The sequence below is a fragment of the Mus caroli genome, unplaced genomic scaffold (genome assembly GCF_978045245.1).
Source record: "Mus caroli unplaced genomic scaffold, Mus_caroli_1 scaffold_18, whole genome shotgun sequence".
Lineage (NCBI taxonomy): Eukaryota > Metazoa > Chordata > Mammalia > Rodentia > Muridae > Mus > Mus caroli.
This window is the reverse complement of record NW_028227273.1, coordinates 68,924,326-68,944,594: the sequence shown is the minus strand read 5'-3', so window position 1 is coordinate 68,944,594 and position 20,269 is coordinate 68,924,326. Positions and strand designations below refer to the sequence as shown.

The window sequence follows — 20,269 nt, the reverse complement described above, 5'->3', positions numbered from 1 at the left end:
TAGCAAAATTACAGTTGTGAAGTAGCAACAAACTAATTTTATGGTTGGGGGGTCACCACAACATGTGGAACTAATGGCAGGACAGTGTAGGGTGTAGAGGCACCTGAGGCAGGCCACCATCTGCTGACAGAGATCCATTCACCTCAAGGGAGCAAGTGTGCTCAGACCTTACCAGGAAGGGGAACCTTGAGGAGCCTCTGCAAGGGGTTGTTCTTGGGCTGGCAGGAAAAGGTGGGATTCTGTAAGGGGGCTGTGTCGCCAGGCAAGCTGGATAACTGATGTGACTTCTAAGCAGCCAAGTTTGCTTACTAGCATAGTGCTCGCTCCCCTGAGGCTGGACAGAGCCACTGTACATTTGCTCTCCTTCCTCATAGCGCTTCAGCTCTGGTAGATAAAAGCCACCAGGTCTGAGACTCTGTGTCCCGCCTCCAGAGCCTCCCACCAGGGTTCCAGAGCTGCATACATGAACACAAGAACACAGGAGCTGTGGGCTGTCTGAACCATCTCAAGCACACGCACCGCACCGCACCGCACCCGGCAGGATTGGGACAGCCTGGTGCTGACTAGTGCGCTGGCCGGAACAAGCCGGAACCGACCTTTCCTGTCTTCATGAACTGACATGCTGGGCCACCCCCTACTTCCTAGTGTGGCTGCCTTCAATCACACGTTCCCATATATAGTCAGGCTCCTGGCACTCCTTAAGCTTACATTCCAAAAGGCAAGGATTCTGTCTCTGCTCAGCCTTTTGACTGTCAGCAGTTCTGAGAACGAAAGTCCTCTGAGGAATGACATGATTTTTCACCCTCAAGTTTGTAGCAAGTGTCATTGTGGCTTATTTATATTTTTTATTCTTATTGCTCTGGGCCTGAAGGAAATTTACGCTTCATTCCAGGTCTCTGGGCCAGCCTCCCTGTGGGGTATGTTCTAAGAGGGACTTGACAAGCCATGTGGGGTGCCATCTACCCTCAGCTTGTGCTATGACTCCGAAAGCACTTAAGTGGTACAGCTGTCATTGTTTCTGCCTGTGCCTCCCCCCAGAGGCAGAATTAGGATGCAACATCTCTTACACCACACTTAGGAGATGAAATATTTGAAAGGAAGGTCTCCCAAAGTTTCCGTTAAGAGAAAAATCTATTTTCCCCCTTTACTCTCTGGGTGGTTATTAGATGGCTACTTCCCAGTGAGAACCAAGAAGCTGCTGTAAGAGTTCTCTAACTCCCGAACTGATGAGCTCCTCCGGTCTCAGCGTTGTACAGCTGCCCTGAAGGCTGCAGCACACGGGTGGACATCTCAGGGAGGGGAGGCCCTTGCACCAGTGCTGGCTTTGACTTTCCTGAGCTGGGTCGGGAGGAAACCAGGGCCTTGATCCCCACCTGTGCTTCTAGGAACTTTTATTTGCAGTGTCTGTCCCCTAAACCATCCGCCTATCTGTGTAGGAGGGGAAGCAGGGAGAGATGGAGTTAGGAGGGTCCTCTCTTGAGATATGAAGCTCCTGTGTGGCTGGTAGGAAATCTCTCACCCAGAGGGTTGACCTTTCTGCTGGCTGTTGCCCTGAGTCGGACCTTACATTGTGACTGGAGCGCATGCTCATCCACCCCCCACCCCCCAGCCCTGTGCCACCGCCATGGGTTCTCAAGCACGCGTACACACACACACACACACACACACACACACACACCCATAGTCGAGAGGAGCATCACAAGTGTAGCTCAGCCTTGCTGGTCCCCGACTTGCTCACTCAGGACAGGTCCAGCTGAGTGTAGGTCCTCCCAGAAAGCAGGCCCATGGCCGAGCCAGCTCCCTCTGTGGCCACATCTGCTTCTCATCCAGGCGCCTGTAAGCTGATGAAGTGCAGATGTGATTCCTCACCACAGTGTAACTCAGACAACAGGAAATTCTCAAGACTTGGACAGGGCTGAGAGGGTGTTTACTTCTTAGAATCTATGCCAGATGCACAAATCCCAGAACTCGACACCGGAGTTAGAGCTGTCCCGTCCTTGGAGCAAAGTTGTCAGGGAGTTGTGTACAGAGAATGTCAGGAATCTGGTGGGAGTTGAGATGGTTCTGGACCAGACGCAGCCACAGAGAATGTAGTGTGCATCTGTGGAGAAGGCTGGCAGCCATTTCTTGGGCCCAGGCTCTTGTAGCAGCTGAGGCCTGACCCTCTGCATGTTTGATGCACAAAGACCTCAGCCCAGTACAAGAAGGCCTTTGCTGGCATTTAAGGAGCCTTCCTCCCAAATTCATCCTGCCTGGCACAGCCTCCTCAGATCTGTTTGGTCCAGAGGCCTTTGTGAAAATAGTGGACATTTGAGTGGTGTCACATACAGGGACAGGGAGACCCAGCAACACCAAGAAAAGACTCAGTGTCCCACTCAATAAAAGGACCAGGCATTCACCTTGTGCCCACCCTCCTGCTGGGAAAAAAAGATCCAGGGTGCTCACCAGCCAGCCCTCTCTCCAGGCCGGTGACTACAGTCACTTAGATTGTGTTCCAAACCCTGGAAATGGTTGTATACACCTGTTGCTTTCTAGACAGTGCAGAAAGAAGCAGGGGGGCTGCTCAGAGAAGCAGAGGCAGCCAAGAGGCCATATCCGCCCTCCATCCAGCCCCACACCAGGCCTTAGGAGGCAGTGAGAGAAAATTATTACTTTTCATTGGGTTTCATTTTCTTGAGCCTCACCATGTAGCCCTGGCTGTCCTGAAATTTACTGTGTAGACCAGGCTGGCCTCCAACTCACAGAGATTCACCCGCCTCTGCCTCCTGAGTGCTGGGATTAAAGGTGTGTATCACTAGGTCCAGCGTTGTAAATACTTTTGTTGTTGTTGTTGTTTGTTTGTTTGTTTTTTCGAGACAGGGTTTCTCTGTGTAGCTCTGGCTGTCCTGGAACTCACTTTGTAGACCAGTCTGGCCTTGAACTCAGAAATCGGCCTGCCTCTGCCTCCCAAGTGCTGGGACTAAAGGCATGCACCACCACGCTTGGCAACACTTTTTAAGAGTCTAAGCACACGAACTAGTTAGAAACAGGATTTTTTTTTCTTTTTCTTTTTGTGTTTGTTTTTTGTTTATCTGAGACGGTTTCTCTGTGTAACAACCATAACTGTCCTGGAACTCACTCTGTAGATCAGGTTAGCCTCCAACTCACAGAGATCCGCCCACCTCTGCCTCCTGAGAGCAGGGACTAAAGGTGTGCATCACCACCGCCCAGCTTAGGATGGCTTTTCAGAATCTCATCTGTAGCTACCACCTTGCTATAGACAGGAATGCCCATGCCTTACACACAGCCCAACCAGCTTGGAAAGGCACCGGCAGACCCTTGTCTGTCCTCAAAGATCTGTGTCACTTACTGGAGTTGTGCCAGGAGAACCAAGAATTGCCCTGTGATTCCAAACTTACCAGTGGATGTCATTTCTAGGAATGGCAGAGACTTAAAGAACGCTGTTCTATAGGGTTCATGGGGATCCCACGGGATCCCATAGGATCCAACGTGAGGCCCGGAGCTCCCTGTGAGAGACCAAACGAAAGGGAAGTAGGGAGTTGGCATTTAAAGAGTGGGGCTTACCCTAGATGTCCAGCCTCTAACACTGGTGTGCTGTGTGGGCACAGTTGCTGCTGGATGCTGCCCCCGCTGGGGCAGAGTGGCATTGAGCAGGTTTTGGCCACGTGTGCTGCCTCACAGCTACCATGAGCCATTTGAATTCCAAAGCCAAAAGCAAAAGGGAGGACAGGGAGTCCACCTGCTGCGACAATAAATCAGAAAGGTGATGCCCAGTGAGCAGCGCCTCTTAGAGGTCACCAGCCTGGCTCCTGCGTCACCGCCTCCAGCACAGCTCTCGCACATCCTGGAGATCGCAGAACAGGTTGGGAGAAGCCCAGAGGAGGCAGAGGTGCCTGCAGTGGGGCAGAGCGTCAGCCCCCCCCCCCACACACACACCGCTGGATGGGTTTGGGATTTAGGCATGGCAGCTTCCCTCTCTCCTACCCCATGTGGCTGTCATGTAACTCTGGTCAGACCTCACCCTCTACAAGCAATAGCTACCAGGTGCATCAGTGCTAAAATGTATGCATGCTTGCCCCATGTTACTTGATACACTTACTTATAGAGTCAGTCAGAGTTCCTGCAGGACCCAGACGGGTCAGAATTACCTGTGGACAGAATGTGCTGGCTTGAAGGAAAGGACACCTGGATATATAAAGCACGCCATGGTGGCCACCACCACCCTAGCCAATGCCTGAGCTAACACAGTGGTGCTTCCCCTCCATTCTGGTCAAGGCAGGGAGTCTAAGATGTGGCTCATCCATGGGTCACCTAGCTGCCCAGTACTACTTGGCCCAGTAGATGGAGAGACCTCTTCCTCATCCTTCTTCATGGAAAGCGTTCATAACAATTGTGTTATAGCCCCACTTAGGAGAACAGCAGCTAGTCTTGTGTGGGCAACGGCCCTCCAAGTCCTTAGTTCTGCCACATCTGTGTGGCCCGGAAAGGACAGACTTACCCTGCCCCATTTCCTGGAAAGAGGCTGCTTCTCTAGCCAGGCTTTATCTGGGAGGAGCCACTGGAATGTGATGGGAGGGGCAGAGGTAAATGCTTCTACATGGATGCTCCTGTAGCTGCTTTTCGTGGTTTGTACTCTTTTGTGTGTGTGTGTGTGTGTGTGTGTGTGTGTGTGTGTGTGTGTGTGTTGGGAGGGACAAGAGAGGTTAACTGCAGGTGTGTGTGCATGCCTGTACTGTAGCATTGCTGTGATCCTACAGTAGGAAGAACCCTATTCCTTTTAGGTAGCCTAAGCAAAGGGAGATTGTATAGAGAGTGAACTGGCTCCCTTTTCCACCTCTCTATTCAATATATGTCTTGAGCGTCTATGTCTGAGACAGGGATTCTCCAAGAAGTTCCAGGCTCACAGTGGTCTACCTCAAAATGAGGGACAAGGAAGGGTCCACTGTCCAGCCTGTACTGTAGCACTGCTGTGATCAGGAGCTGGCCATGCTCCAGGCCCCTGGATTGAATTGGGGTTGTGGGCTCTTCCCCCTCCCCTGACACCTTCCAAAATACCAACTTGTGACTGTCTAGGAGAAGTGATGGAAGGCTGTCATGGCCCCTTCTTGGGAATACTTTAGGAGAGCACCATAGAGCCACTTGCTCAGTTGTGAGCAAGAGGTTCTGTCTTTGACCTGACTCAGTGTGTGCTCACAATTAGGAAAGCCATTGTCACTGAGTAGACAGAGTAACACAGGGGTAGTTACAGAAGACTGTCTGTTCCCTTCATCCTCCCTAGAGGCTTTCAAGATCAAGGACACTATATAAGACATTCCAGGGGGGACTCAGGATACCTCTCTCTCCTTCCTTATTTTTGAGCAACAGGCATGTGGTGCCTAGTCTTCATTCTTACTGTGTAGGCTGTACACAGTACCACCACATAGGGCCCCCTGCTTGGTGGTTCTGTCCCCTGTCAGCTTCTGGGCACCCAAAGCTCTGGGTTGGAAGCTGACAGGGCCTCCTCTCCTCTGTCTATAGTGAGGCTGTCTGGGAGAACATGGCACGTATGTGTGTGAAGACTCAACGGCTGGATGTTGCCAAGGTGTGCCTAGGGAACATGGGCCATGCCCGTGGGGCCCGAGCACTGCGGGAAGCTGAGCGGGAGCCAGAACTGGAAGCCAGAGTGGCCATGCTGGCCATACAGCTGGGCATGCTGGTGAGTAGTCCCAGTTTCAGACAGACAGACATCTATCACCAGGGGACCGAGAGGAAGGTTTGCCACATTGCCAAACTGAGCCTTCAGTAAAAAGGGCAGAGATTGCTAAGCATAGACCAGACCCTCCTCAGCTAAAGTCTAGAAACAAAGGGCTAAGGAGATGAGGGTGAGGGGCTGGCAAGTGAATAGGCAGTCTGGCTGCTGGTCTCCTGGGGTCTGGGGCGTCCCTCAGGATAATTGAGAACATCAGCTTGGTTCCCTAAGGTCTCAGCTGGGCTTACTCCTGCCTCCTTGAGTTTTAGCTCATCGCACACTTGCTTTCCTGGAGGAAAGACACCAACATGCTCGCTCCCCACAGTCACAGGCCACAGCCTTGACCTAGTGTGCCTGCAGGTACAAGGACAGACCTCTGAACAGGGAGTTGTGGGGGGTAGGTATTTCACCCACCCTTACGCTGCATATCAGGAGCACCCCCAGAGAACATCCTCATCTATAGGGGAGCACAGGCTCTGTAGGGCCCCACCAGAGGCCAGCTGGGCTGTAGCAAGGGTTCGACATTCCTTTGGTGGCGTACAGGTCTCACTCTAACAGGTGGTTGGAGTGTCACTGGGGTACGCATTGCCTTTCTTGACTGTGAAGCTCTGTGCATGGTGTCCGTGTGCATCTCAAGTGTGCGTTCTCAAGGTGTGCTGTGCTTCTTTGTCCTGAGCTCGTTGGGACAACTGTTGTCCCGTTCTGTGGTGTGATCACTCTGTCAGCAGTTACACTCTGACAGCCCCCTGTGACCATCGCCCTTGCTCCTAGAATTCTAAACCTTTCTAAACCATCAGCGCTGTGACCGATGTGTGCTCTCTCTTTACCCCCAGGAGGAGGCAGAACAACTGTATAAGAAGTGCAAACGCTACGACCTTCTGAACAAGTTCTACCAGGCCTCAGACCAGTGGCAGAAAGCTGTGGAGGTGGCGGAGCTCCACGACCGTGTCCACCTGCGCACCACCTACTACAACTACGCCAAGCACCTGGAGGCCAGCGCTGACTGCGGCCAGGCCCTCAGTTAGTGAGTGGGGACGTGGGCAGGGATGGGGCCTGGCTGTGGCTGTCCCCTCATCTGCCCCCAGGTGATGTTAGATGGCATTGGCAGTTCTAAAAGGAAGCTCTGCCTCAGGACAGCCCATGTGATCTTCCATAGAGCCTGGTTCTGTGGAAGGGAATGTTTGACCCTGCGTGTCAGTCAATGTGGTACATACTAGGCTTGGGGAACCCCTGAGGGAAAACATGCCACAGGGATAGACAGCCCCAGGAAACTCATTCCGAAGCTGGGGTGAGCTGTGCTTAGTCATGTTCGTGATCTAGAATTTTAATGATCGGCTCTGAGCTATGGCTAACACTATGGTCCACATAGCACAAAATGTACAGCAGTGCACAGACCCCAGGGCTGAAGACCAGGTTCGGTGCTCGCAGTCAGCTGCCTGTACTCTCTGATAGAGCCGCTGATCATGCAGCAAAATGGAAGTTTCTCCTTCCACAGTTATGAGAAGTCAGACACCCACCGTTTTGAGGTTCCTAGGATGCTCTCGGAAGACCTGCAGTCCCTGGAGCTCTACATCAATAGGACGAAGGACAAGTAAGTGCCCCCACTGGGCGGCCCCTCCCTCCCACTGTGCAGTCGTCCACGCCAGATTGGGGAAGCTCCGCCTGGGCCAAGGGACTCCAGACCTGTCCCTTCCAGTTTCATGCTGCGGTGGTGCAGGGTGTCGGTTCCAGTGGGAGTGAGACCCTAAGCTCCAAGGTTATTCCACAGGACCCTCTGGAGATGGTGGGCCCAGTATCTTGAGAGCCAGGCAGAGATGGACACTGCACTGCGCTACTACGAGCTGGCGCAGGACTACTTCTCCCTGGTCCGCATTCACTGCTTCCAGGGCAACATTCAGAAGGTGAGAGCAAGCCGGGCATGGTGGCGCACGCCTTTAATCCCAGCACTCGGGAGGCAGAGGCAGGCGGATTTCTGAGTTCGAGGCCAGCCTGGTCTACAGAGTGAGTCCAGGACAGCCAGGGCTATACAGAGAAACCCTGTCTCAAAAAACCAAAAAAAAAAAAAAGAAGGTGAGAGCAGGCGGGGAGATGGAGCAGCTAGCTGCCTGGTGTGCATGAGGCCCTCAGCCGGACTCCATGTGTGTGTATGCATGTACAATTTTCATTAAAAAGAAAAAAGAAAACTTAGGGGGTGAAGAGGCACTTTAAGAGAACTTTGTGCCTTTGCAGAGGACAGAGTTGAGTTCCCAGCACCTCTGTGGGACAACTCACACCACCTATTAACTCTGGCTGTCGGGAGGGTGGGTGGTGGCTTCTTCTGGCCTCCACAGGCACTGCCTTCATATGTTCAAACACGTACACGTAACAAGATATTTTTGAAAATATCTTATCACAGTGCATCCTGTGGGAGTGGGCTGTTTGGGTGGAATAAGGCTGCCGGACAGAGATAAGACCTGGGTGCTCTGGGTCTTTGTAGGCTGCTGAAATAGCCAACGAGACTGGAGACTGGGCTGCATCCTACCACCTTGCCCGGCAGTACGAGAGCCAGGATGAGGTAAAACAGGCAGTGCACTTCTACACTCGGGCACAGGCTTTCAACAACGCCATCCGCCTGTGCAAGGTATGTAGTCCCACCTGGCACCAGGCAGATGATGCTCTGTTGTGCCTTATCCTGCACTGGTTGTCCTGGAAACTTGACTGGGACAACAACAAGGTGAAGAAATGGCAGATACACACATACACAGGCAAGCTGGGACTGGGTGAACTGAGCTCATTCTATCTGAGAGCATCCACTAGCAACCCAGGAGCTCAGTGTGTTTGTATATACAGCAGCAGCAGGAGGGGTTAGCCAGACTTGGTAAGAGGTCTCAGTAGGGGAGAAATCTAGGGCTGTGAACACCTGGGGGGAGGAAACTGCAGCCAACACTTGGTGTGCACAGCATCAATACTATACAGACCAGGGGAAGGCTTTACCATTTCTGTGGGTCTGGGCCATTGGGTTCCTTGTCATCGGCCATGCCCAGTGTCAAGAACACACATTTACACAGGGCTTTCTCCTCTCCCCACACTGTTGTTGATTTCAATGTTATTAAGAGTGCTTCAGGGCTGGGCGGTGGTGGCGCACACCTTTAATCCCAGCACTTAAGAGGCAGAGGCAGGCAGATTTCTGAGTTCGAGGCCAGCCTGGTCTATAGAGTGAGTTCTAGGACAGCCAGGGCTATACAGAGAAACCCTGTCTCGAAAAACCAAAAAACAAAACAAAACAAAAAAAGAGTGCTTCCATCACAGAGGTTGAGACGCCAACATTGTGAACACTGACACCCACTGCTAGCTTCCATGGTCACTTCTGGCTCTTCTTGCCCCCTCCTTTCTCTGCTTCCTCCAATGCTGTCATCCATATCCAGGGTTCCTAAGCCAGTAGTAAGGCACACATAGGTCACAGCCTTGCAAATAGAAACTCATCAAAAACTGTTGACCATTTTTATGACTACTGCTTCAGGTCTCGTTTCTGGAGTTCCCCGACCCTCGGGTATTTGTTGTAATACTCTGTAAAATAGAACAAAGAAGTAGCTAAACACCCCAGTACTCAGACTCACCTAGGAAGGCCTGGTGCTTCCTAGAAACTCCGCTAGCACAGATCTGCTGTGATACCAACACGCATTCACCAGTCTAAGTGGGTGTGGGTACGCCAGCCAGAACTGACGCAGAACCACGCCTTCCTCCCTGCAGGAGAATGCCTTAGATGACCAACTCATGAACTTGGCCCTGTTGAGTTCCCCAGAGGACATGATTGAGGCAGCCCGGTATTATGAGGAGAAGGGCGAGCAGATGGACAGGGCTGTCATGCTGTACCACAAGGTGAGTGCATGGCCTCGATTGGGGACCTAGAGAGACTAGAGACACCTACGCTCACTCATGAAGCTCCGGGAAGCCTGGCTGGGGGAATGCAAGCAGCAGCTAAGTTCCTCCCATTGCACATAGGCTGGACACTTTTCCAAGGCCCTGGAGCTGGCCTTCAGCACCCAGCAGTTTGCAGCACTACAGCTCATAGCCGAGGACCTGGATGAGAGGTCAGACCCTGCTCTTCTGGCCCGCTGCTCAGACTTCTGCATTGAGCACAGACAGTTTGAAAAGGCTGTGGAGCTTCTCCTGGCTGCCAAGAAGGTACAGGGATGGTGGGAGCTTTGGCTGGGAAATAGTTCTGCTATCTTCCTTTGGTTATAAAGTCTCAAGAAAACTATGGCTGCGCCGGGCAGTGGTGACGCACGCCTTTAATCCCAGCACTCAGGAGGCAGAGGCAGGCGGATTTCTGAGTTCGAGGCCAGCCTGGTCTACAGAGTGAATTCCAGGACAGCCAGGGCTACACAGAGAAACCCTGTCTCGAGAAAAGAAAAGAAACGAAAAGAAAACTATGGCTACATCTTGGGCTGAAAGTCAAGGGGATCCTACCAGTTCACCCAGCATAGTACCATCAACACTGCTGCCATGAGGGCAGCCTTAACCACCCACCCCACCTCTTCAATTCTAACTAGGTAGTACCACGCATGCATGCACACAATTGATGAACACCTGTGTTTGGGAGCAGAGCTTGTTTGGTTTTTGAGATAGAGTCTCTCAAGCTAGCCTCAAAATCCTAGGCTCAAGTCATCCTCCTGCCTCTGAAACACCTAGAACCATATATATGTGACACCATGCCCAACACAGGGAAAGGGGAGGGCCGGGGCAGGGTGGGGGGGGCTTGTTCTTGTTTTGGTTTTGAGAAAGTGTCTATCTCTAAAACCTAGAGACATGGCCTTGACCTCAGCATGTAGCTCAAGCTGGCTCTAACTCACATTTCAGCCTCACTCTCCCAAGTGCTAGGACTTCAGCCATGTACCTGACTCTGAGGTATATGTTTTTCAATGAAAACATATACATTGTTGGGTTTTTCCCCTACAGCAAAAACATTATTCTTCTGAGATCTGGATTGTTAATGGCATGAGGAAAAGGCACATGTCTAAGTCTGAGTCTGTCCCTTAGCCTGGTCCTTTTTATGTCTGACTCAGCCTCGGGCAGTAGCCAGCATGGAGGCAGGGCCCAGCTTCCTCTGAAGGGGTGGCAGATGTGAAGGGGAATTGAGGCCCTCTGAGCAGTCCAGTCACAGCGCATCCTGGTTTCTCGGGCACTCTTGCAGTACCATGAGGCTCTGCAGCTGTGCCTAGAGCAGAACATGACCATCACTGAGGACATGGCAGAGAAGATGACTGTGTCCAAGGACTCAAAGGAGCTGTCTGAGGAGTCCCGGCGGGAGCTTCTGGAGCAGATCGCCAACTGCTGTATGCGCCAGGGCAACTATCACCTGGCCACCAAGAAGTACACACAGGCTGGGGACAAGCTGAAGGTGAGGCTGTGTGGGCCAGTATGTCCCAACTGGGCCGTATGTTGGGCATCTGGGCTTATACCCTGCTTTCTGTGTGTACTTCTGGGTAGCCTGGGCAGGGAGCAGCCTTCCTAGCTAGGATGTTGAAGGACTGGGAGTGTGACCCATAAAAGCTGCTTCTTAGTGGACCTAGACTGACAGCCTTGGGTCCCACTAGCAAACTGGAACTGTACTGTCATGGAGTTTTCAAAACCTAACCTTCTCAACTGAGCCCTGGCCCTTTTTCTGCCTAGGCCATGAGAGCACTGCTCAAATCTGGAGACACAGAGAAAATTGTGTTCTTTGCGGGTGTCTCAAGACAGAAGGAAATCTACATCATGGCTGCCAATTACCTGCAGTCCCTGGACTGGCGGAAGGAGCCGGAGATCATGAAGAGTATCATTAGCTTCTACACCAAAGGGCGGGCCTTGGACCTCCTGGCTGGCTTCTATGATGCCTGTGCCCAGGTATAGACCTGCTTCAGTGTTCTAGCAGGATTTTAGGGCCCCAGCAGTGCCCCGTAGGTCCTCATGGGTCTCTCTGGTCCAGGTGGAGATTGACGAATACCAGAACTATGACAAGGCCCATGGAGCACTGACTGAGGCCTATAAGTGCCTGTCCAAAGCCAAGGCCAAGAGCCCCCTGGACCAGGAGACCAAGCTAGCCCAGCTACAGAGCAAGATGACGCTGGTGAAGAGGTTCATCCAGGCCCGAAGGTATGTCCCCTGAAGGAACGGGTCAGCAGAGTAATGACAAGCTAGCCTTGGGCGCCTTCTCATACCCTCCAGGCCCTCTGTTAATACCCCAAGATTCTCTACTCCCCTGCAGAGTTCAGGCTGACGCTAAGAGGCCAGACTAAACGTGTGTTTGCCACAGATATCCCTCAGGTGATTCTCGAACAGCTGGCTAGGATGCACTGTGGCCTGTTTTGTCTCGGCACCATCTCGGGAGGGCTAGACCATGGAAAGTAAAAGGAAGATTTCATGTTGCTGTGAGGAGACAACATGACCAAGGCGACTTTTAAAAGACTTTAACTGGGGTTTGCTTAAAGTTTCAGTTAGACCATGACCATCAAGGCCCAGAACATGGCAGGCAGGCATGGTGCTGGAGCAGGCTGAGTTTGCAACTCCTCCACAAGTTGTAGGCAGAGAGAGACTGGGCCTGACCTGGGCTTTCAAACCCTCGGGGGCCCACTGGCAGCTACACACATCTCCAACCAGGCCACACCTCCTAATCCTTCCCAGAACAGTTCTACCAATGAGACAAAGCATTCAAATGTATGAGTCCATGGGGGCCATTCTCATTCAAGCACTACAGGGGCCAAGCAGGTGTTTCCCAAGTGAGTGGCCCTCACTGTGCAGGAGACTGTAGCAGGGACTCGGATCACAGCACACTCACTTCTCCTGTCACGTGTGGAGGGGTGGCACAGTGTCTCCTTTTTCACTTAGTGGTCAAGAATGTACGTTTATCCCGATACTCTTGGTTCTTGTGAGATAATTGAGCTATCCAGAGAGTCCCTGTGTGGTCACTATGACGTGAGTAAACAATTGAGCTCAGCTTCTGCCCAGAGAAGTATTTTTCTTATCTGAAAAATCGTCAGGAGTTTCAAAAGCATTTAAACATGGACACAGTGGGCTCTCCTTGGAAAGGCACCATTCATGGGGCTGGGTGGAGTCAAGACTGCATCGATGGTCTGCCTAGCCTGAGACGCAGGAGGCAGGGGAGGAACACTAGCAGGAAGTGGTCATCAGCCCCAAGGCAGAGCAAGTGAACATAGACGAGAGGGTGTGAGGGACATGGTGAGCAGCCCCAGAAGAGTCAGGGGTTGGAGAGAGGGTCAGATGCCTGCTAGGAGCACCTGAATCCACGTGGTAGACTCTCTAGAAGTAGGAGCCAGACAGCTTATGGCTCCAAGTCACCCACCCTGCACTACGCCCATCACTCACCAGTCACCATTCTATGCAGTTGTCCATAGACCTCCATGTCCAGGCAGGCTCATGCACACGTCTGATAGGAAGGTTCTTCCTTCGCCATGTGCTTCCCTCCCAGTTGCCCTTTCTAAACAGATCTTGGCTTCAAAACACAGGACACAGCCCTGAAGATCCTGAGTGTCTAAGGATCTTTAAGTTAAGTGAATGGATTCATAATTCAATAGATTAAGGAATTAACATAATTGATGGAAACCATCTTCTCACACACACACACACACACACACACACACAAATGTCATCTGGCCATTCCATAAAGCCACTCCTGCAGGACAGGTGCCCACAACAGCTTCTGGCATGCAGTAAGTGTTGTGGGTCAGGCTCAGGGCTTGTCTGACATCTTGTTAGGACATACACAGAGGACCCCAAAGAGTCCATCAGGCAGTGTGAGCTGCTCCTAGAAGAGCCAGACCTGGACAGCACCATCCGTGTCGGAGACGTCTATGGCTTCCTGGTGGAACACCATGTACAGATGGAGGAATACCAGATGGTAAGGCTTCCCCACTTCCTGATGCTCCAGAGCCCAGACCTGGTTCTTGAAAGACTTACTATCCTTTGAGGTGACAGGCTCACTGTTCTAGTTTGCTTTTTACTGCTTTGATAAACACCATGGCTTAGGACAGGAAGGGCTTGTTTCACCTTACAATTCCATCACTGAGGGGAGGGGAGGACAGGAACCTGGGCAAGCCGATGATGCCATGACGGAACATTGCTTATTGGCTTGTCCCCATAGCTTGCTTTCTTAGACCACCAAGGGCCACCTTCCCAGGGGAGGCATTACCATCCAATGGGCTGGGCCCTTCTATCTCAGTCATTAATGGAGAAAATTCAGGGCTGAAAAGAGAGAGATCAGTGCTTTAGACACTAGTTGCTTTTGCAGTGGACTCCATTCAGTTCCCATGACCCTCATGGTGGCTTGCTGCCATCTTTATGTAACCCCAGCTCCAGGGAATCCAACATCTTCACCTGCCTTCCCTAGGTATGTGGCACACACATGCTACACCTACATAAAAGCACGCAAAATACATATAAGTCTTTGAAAACACATTTTAAAAAAAAGATGCATTTCCTCAATTGAGGTTCTCTGCCAAGATGACCCTGGCTGCGTCAAGCTGACAACGAACCGGCACATTCACTTTGCTCATCCTTAAGAGCATCTGCCTGCCGGCCCCAGCCCCATGTTTTTAACCAGGCTCTGTTGTTGCTGTTAAGATAGGGTCTCGTGTAGTGCAGGCTGGCCTTGAACTATGTAACTGGTCTTCCTTCTTCCTCTACTCACCTAGTACTAAAATTATAGGTGTGGCCACCATGTTGTGTGTGCACCCTGGAGACAGACCCCAGTGCTTGCTTCATGCTGGGCACCCTACCCTACCCACTGAGCTACACCCCCAGCCAGCTTTCATTTTACTAACAAATAAATAATGACGTCCTATGTAGAAGTGACTATTTGGCAGCATTTGGATGACCATGTTCACTAGCCATCCCCGTGGCTGTCTGATGTTCTAGACAAGTCCTGTCTTCACTGTGAGTGTGATGTGTTCATGGTGACGAGTCCTGTCTTCACCGTGGGTGTGATGTGTTCATGGTGACCAGTCCTGTCTTCACCGTGGGTGTGATGTGTTCATGGTGACGAGTCCTGTCTTCACCGTGGGTGTGATGTGTTCATGGTGATGAGTCCTGTCTTCACTGTGAGTGTGATGTGTTCATGGTGACGAGTCCTGTCTTCACCGTGGGTGTGATGTGTTCATGGTGACGAGTCCTGTCTTCACCGTGGGTGTGATGTGTTCATGGTGACGAGTCCTGTCTTCACCGTGAGTGTGATGTGTTCATGGTGACGAGTCCTGTCTTCACCTTGAGTGTGATGTGTTCATGGTGACGAGTCCTGTCTTCACCGTGGGTGTGATGTGTTCATGGTGACGAGTCCTGTCTTCACCGTGGGTGTGATGTGTTCATGGTGACGAGTCCTGTCTTCACCGTGAGTGTGATGTGTTCATGGTGACGAGTCCTGTCTTCACCGTGGGTGTGATGTGTTCATGGTGACGAGTCCTGTCTTCACCGTGGGTGTGATGTGTTCATGGTGACGAGTCCTGTCTTCACCGTGGGTGTGATGTGTTCATGGTGACGAGTCCTGTCTTCACCGTGGGTGTGATGTGTTCATGGTGACGAGTCCTGTCTTCACCGTGAGTGTGATGTGTTCATGGTGACGAGTCCTGTCTTCACCGTGAGTGTGATGTGTTCATGGTGACGAGTCCTGTCTTCACCGTGGGTGTGATGTGTTCATGGTGACGAGTCCTGTCTTCACCGTGAGTGTGATGTGTTCATGGTGACGAGTCCTGTCTTCACCTTGAGTGTGATGTGTTCATGGTGACGAGTCCTGTCTTCACCGTGGGTGTGATGTGTTCATGGTGACGAGTCCTGTCTTCACCGTGAGTGTGATGTGTTCATGGTGACGAGTCCTGTCTTCACCGTGAGTGTGATGTGTTCATGGTGACGAGTCCTGTCTTCACCGTGAGTGTGATGTGTTCATGGTGACGAGTCCTGTCTTCACCGTGAGTGTGATGTGTTCATGGTGACGAGTCCTGTCTTCACCGTGAGTGTGATGTGTTCATGGTGACGAGTCCTGTCTTCACTGTGTGATGTGTTCATGGTGATGAGTCCTGTCTTCACCGTGGGTGTGATGTGTTCATGGTGATGAGTCCTGTCTTCACTGTGAGTGTGATGTGTTCATGGTGACGAGTCCTGTCTTCACCGTGGGTGTGATGTGTTCATGGTGACGAGTCCTGTCTTCACCGTGAGTGTGATGTGTTCATGGTGACGAGTCCTGTCTTCACCGTGAGTGTGATGTGTTCATGGTGACGAGTCCTGTCTTCACCGTGAGTGTGATGTGTTCATGGTGACGAGTCCTGTCTTCACTGTGTGATGTGTTCATGGTGACGAGTCCTGTCTTCACTGTGTGATGTGTTCATGGTGATGAGTCCTGTCTTCACCGTGGGTGTGATGTGTTCATGGTGACGAGTCCTGTCTTCACCGTGGGTGTGATGTGTTCATGGTGACGAGTCCTGTCTTCACCGTGGGTGTGATGTGTTCATGGTGATGAGTCCTGTCTTCACCGTGAGTGTGATGTGTTCATGGTGACGAGTCCTGTCTTCACCGTGAGTGTGATGTGTTCATGGTGACGAGTCCTGTCTTCACCGTGGGTGTGATGTGTTCATGGTGACGAGTCCTGTCTTCACTGTGAGTGTGATGTGTTCATGGTGACGAGTCCTGTCTTCACCGTGGGTGTGATGTGTTCATGGTGACGAGTCCTGTCTTCACCGTGGGTGTGATGTGTTCATGGTGACGAGTCCTGTCTTCACCGTGAGTGTGATGTGTTCATGGTGACAAGTCCTGTCTTCACTGTGAGTGTGATGTGTTCATGGTGAAGAGTCCTGTCTTCACCGTGGGTGTGATGTGTTCATGGTGACGAGTCCTGTCTTCACCTTGAGTGTGATGTGTTCATGGTGACAGGTGCTCTAGATGAGTTGTGTCTCTTTGTGGCTGATGCTGAGCGTCCCGTAGACTTGTCCAGAAATTCCCATCATCCGACTTGGTTTTGGCTTTTCATTTTCTAAATATATTTCCTCTATCAGACAAGATTGTTTCCTCTCTCTCTCTCTCTCTCTCTCTCTCTCTCTCTCTCTCTCTTTCAAGAATTCCATCTGCTTGCATCTCTTGGAGTTATAGCCAAAATCTGCTTCCTTTTATAGCTCTGTTCAGCCTTTCCTTCTCCTTAGTACTGTTCTGATGTTGAGCCCACCCAACTTCTCACCTCAAACTTATGATCCCTGAGTCTGACTTGGCATCTTCTAGACCGGCCCTGCTGTGTCAAGACCCAGCCCCTCCCTGCCCCCAGCCTGTTCCTTCCCTTTCCTCACAGTGCTCCTTCTTCCTCTAATGCTGCTGCTGCTGAATTCTAGCCTTCTCTGGAGCTGCTGTCCTGGGCCAAGTCCTTTGACCTTTGACCTTATGTCTCATGCCCACCAGCAGGTAGGCAACTTCTGTTGCCTGTGCCTGGGGCAACATTTCCATCCCTTTGGCTCTTGTTCATTTGGCTCCCAGCCCTGCCTGGGTTTTATGGTTTGATGTCAGAGCCAGCCAAGCAGCACAATAGCCTTCTTTCTTTTTATCCCTTACAGATACAGTCACCTTCCTTCCTATTAGACCTATCCAGTAACAGCACTCTAAGAGCTTTGTCATACTTATACCCTTACAGATACAGTCACCTTCCTTCCTATTAGACCTATCCAGTAACAGCACTCTAAGAGCTTTATCATACTTATACCCTTACAGATACAGTCACCTTCCTTCCTATTAGACCTATCCAGTAACAGCATTCTAAGAGCTTTGTCATACTTATACTGAGATCTAGCCAGTTATGGTGGCATAGCACTCAGGAGGCTGAGGCAGGGAGATTACTACAAGTCCAAGGCTAGCCTAGAGTTCCAGGGCAGCTAGGCCAGCCAGGGCCACACAGTTAACCCTTCTTTTTAAAAAAAGAAGAAGAGGAGGAGGAGGAGGAGGAGGAGGAGGAGGAGGAGGAGGAGGAGGAGAAGAAGGAGAAGAAGAAGAAGAAGAAGAAGAAGAAGAAGAAGAAGAAGAAGAAGAAGAAGAAGAAGAAGAAGAAGAAGCAGCTAGAAATAATATGTATTCATTACTCTTTAATTTTTTTAAGCTGCTAGGAATTTTGTTCCTATCTTGAATTGATATGCACTTCTAGGGGCAAGCCCTAGTAACCAATTGAGTCCTCTTTCCTTCCCATTGCATTCAGCGTGCCTTGCAGATGAACATGTGCATGCAGTATAGGGAGGTGTAAGTATGCTGCTCCACAGGAAGCTGGGTCTGTCTGGCCCAGCCCCACACTTTCTAAGCCAGGCCTCTGCAAAGCCAATGAAATCCCAGGGAAACCTGTCTGGCAGCAGTGGAGGGAGAATAAAGGGGTGGAAGAGCTCTGGTACTCTACACACAGCCCCGGGTGGGTCTGGCTGTGTGAAGCCACAGAACCCCAGTCCACAGGGGGTGGAGAGAGAGCAGTCCGAGGTCTCTGGGCCTCACAGAGGCCAGAGATGACAGGTTCTCAGTCTCGCCCAGACGTCGCTGTATGTCTTGGAAGAGCTGAGAATGAAGTGGGGGCCTGGGGAGCAACTCAGTCAGCCCTGAGGCCGAGAGGCCAGTGATGGCCACATGGAGAAAGTGGGGAAAGGAGGGGGAGAATGAGAGCTAGAGATGAGAATAAGAGAGGTGAGAGCTTGAGAGGCGGGCAGGACAGTGGTGGAGCACACCTTTAATCCCAGCACTTGAGAGGCAGAGGCAGGTGGATCTCTGAGTTCGAGGCCAGCCTGGTCTACAGAGTGAGTTCCAGGACAGCCAGGGTCACACAGAGAAACCCTGTCTCAAAAAAAAAAAAAAAAAAAAAAAATGAGAGAGAGAGGAGAGAAAGAGGAACCTATTTCTGTCTTGGAGCATGGCTCACTGTTCCATCCCTTGTAGAGTTTCTACTGGGTCTCTGGAGTAAGTCTCACTCGACCAGAAAACGGGTTGCCTTTCATGGTCCTGCAGAAACCCACTAATGGTTCCACAGTCTGCAGGCCCAAGATCAGGGACTACTCAAGCAGGAGGCACTGTAACTACAGACCAAGTGAACCAGGTTAAACCGAATACTTGACCAAAAGAAACCAAGATGAGGACCTAGGTCAGACCCTGCATGATGTTATGGCTGATTAGCTTGGTGTTCTTGTGGGAATCCTAATGGTGAGAGCCCTGGCTGTCCCTGACTCTTTTGCTTGGGACCCTGTTCCTCTTGCTGGGCTGCCTCCTCCAGCTGTGATGTGATGATGGTATGTGCCTGGTCTTATTGTAGCTTGTGATGCCATATTTGGTTGATGTCCCTAGGAGGCCTGCTCTTTTCTGTAGGAAGGCTGAGGGAGAGGGGAGGGACCGGGGAAGGAAAACTGCAGTCGGGATGTAACATATGAGATCCACCCCTCCTTTGCCAAGTGTCCATGGGCGTCCACGGTAAGCATACTCCAGAGAGAAAGCGACTCTAGCACTCACCAGATGTTTGTGTCCTGGCTATAAGGACCCTCTGTCAAGGACTCTGTTCATGTTGTTCAGTGTAGGGTTGCCACTCAGAACCTGAAGTATGTGACAGCTTCCCACACAGGACTAGTGCCTCCAAGTGAAGGCTTTTCTCTTACCTGGAGCAAAGACTGGCTTCCTTGGCCCTGCAGGTGGGCGGGGTCTGATGTTACCTTGTTTTCCTGTGACCCTTGTTTCCATGTGAACTACAGAAGTAACTGGTGGTCACATCTATTGGGCTTCAAGTAACCACTGTCCCTTCTGCTCTAGGCCTATAAGTATCTTGAGGAGATGAGGAAAAGACTTCCTTCAGCCAACATGTCATACTATGTGGACCAGCGCACTGTGGACACTGTGCACCAGGGCCTGGGCCTCCTCCCTCCATCTCGTATCATGCCCGAGCGGGTCCGCCACAATAGCATGGAGGACCATAAGGAGGTGTACGAGGAGGTGATAGAAGAGGTGGACAATGACCCCTGATGCCCAGCCGGCCAGCATCCTGCAACCTGACGTAGTCATCAGAAAGGCAGCTGTCTGTTGTTTGTTTGTTGCTATTGTTTTTTAATCCTGCATTGTAAGCAAGAGCAGTGGGTCGTGGGTCCGGCCTCTGTGGCCAGGAGTTTGGTTCTTAGAAGGAAGACTGCAGGTGTCCACAAGTCGTTCCTTCTGCACTCCTGCTTCTGGGCACTTGGCAGCTCTCGTGGGGGGTTGGTTTACTTCCTTTTAAAGGAGGTAATTTCTTTTCCCCCATGGTTTTCCAACAACAGACCCAGAAACTTCTAGAACTTTGTGACATGAGCTGCACTTGGTGGCTGGGGACTCTTGTTACTGTTAATTGTGCCTGGAGTTAGCTACTTGATAGTTCCCTGCAGATCCCAGTGCCCCTTGAGACCACAGCAAGGACCACCTGGGGCAGGCCTGAGCCCTAAGGACTGTGCCTTTTGTCACCAAGTAAGATACCAGGCACCATCCATGGCTGTTCACATTCCCATGACTCCAAATAAAGTACATTTTCTCAGAGTTAGTTCTCTCAAAAGGCTG

The 20,269-nt window shown here is 51.4% G+C and overlaps 1 protein-coding gene across 1 annotated transcript in view; it reads left to right on the top strand.

Moving 5' to 3' along the window:
- Positions 1 to 20,248, top strand: part of Ift140 (intraflagellar transport 140) — an 86,133-nt gene extending 65,885 nt beyond the window's left edge. Inside the window, exons 19-30 of the mRNA XM_021186052.2 lie at positions 5,518 to 5,695; positions 6,562 to 6,752; positions 7,224 to 7,319; positions 7,497 to 7,629; positions 8,205 to 8,348; positions 9,458 to 9,586; positions 9,710 to 9,892; positions 10,902 to 11,108; positions 11,381 to 11,593; positions 11,676 to 11,842; positions 13,463 to 13,604; positions 19,499 to 20,248. Coding sequence (XP_021041711.1) covers positions 5,518 to 5,695; positions 6,562 to 6,752; positions 7,224 to 7,319; positions 7,497 to 7,629; positions 8,205 to 8,348; positions 9,458 to 9,586; positions 9,710 to 9,892; positions 10,902 to 11,108; positions 11,381 to 11,593; positions 11,676 to 11,842; positions 13,463 to 13,604; positions 19,499 to 19,708 — 1,993 coding nt within the window. The 3' untranslated portion in view covers positions 19,709 to 20,248. The remainder of the gene's footprint in view (positions 1 to 5,517; positions 5,696 to 6,561; positions 6,753 to 7,223; positions 7,320 to 7,496; positions 7,630 to 8,204; positions 8,349 to 9,457; positions 9,587 to 9,709; positions 9,893 to 10,901; positions 11,109 to 11,380; positions 11,594 to 11,675; positions 11,843 to 13,462; positions 13,605 to 19,498) is intronic.
- The last annotated feature ends 21 nt before the right edge of the window (positions 20,249 to 20,269 follow it).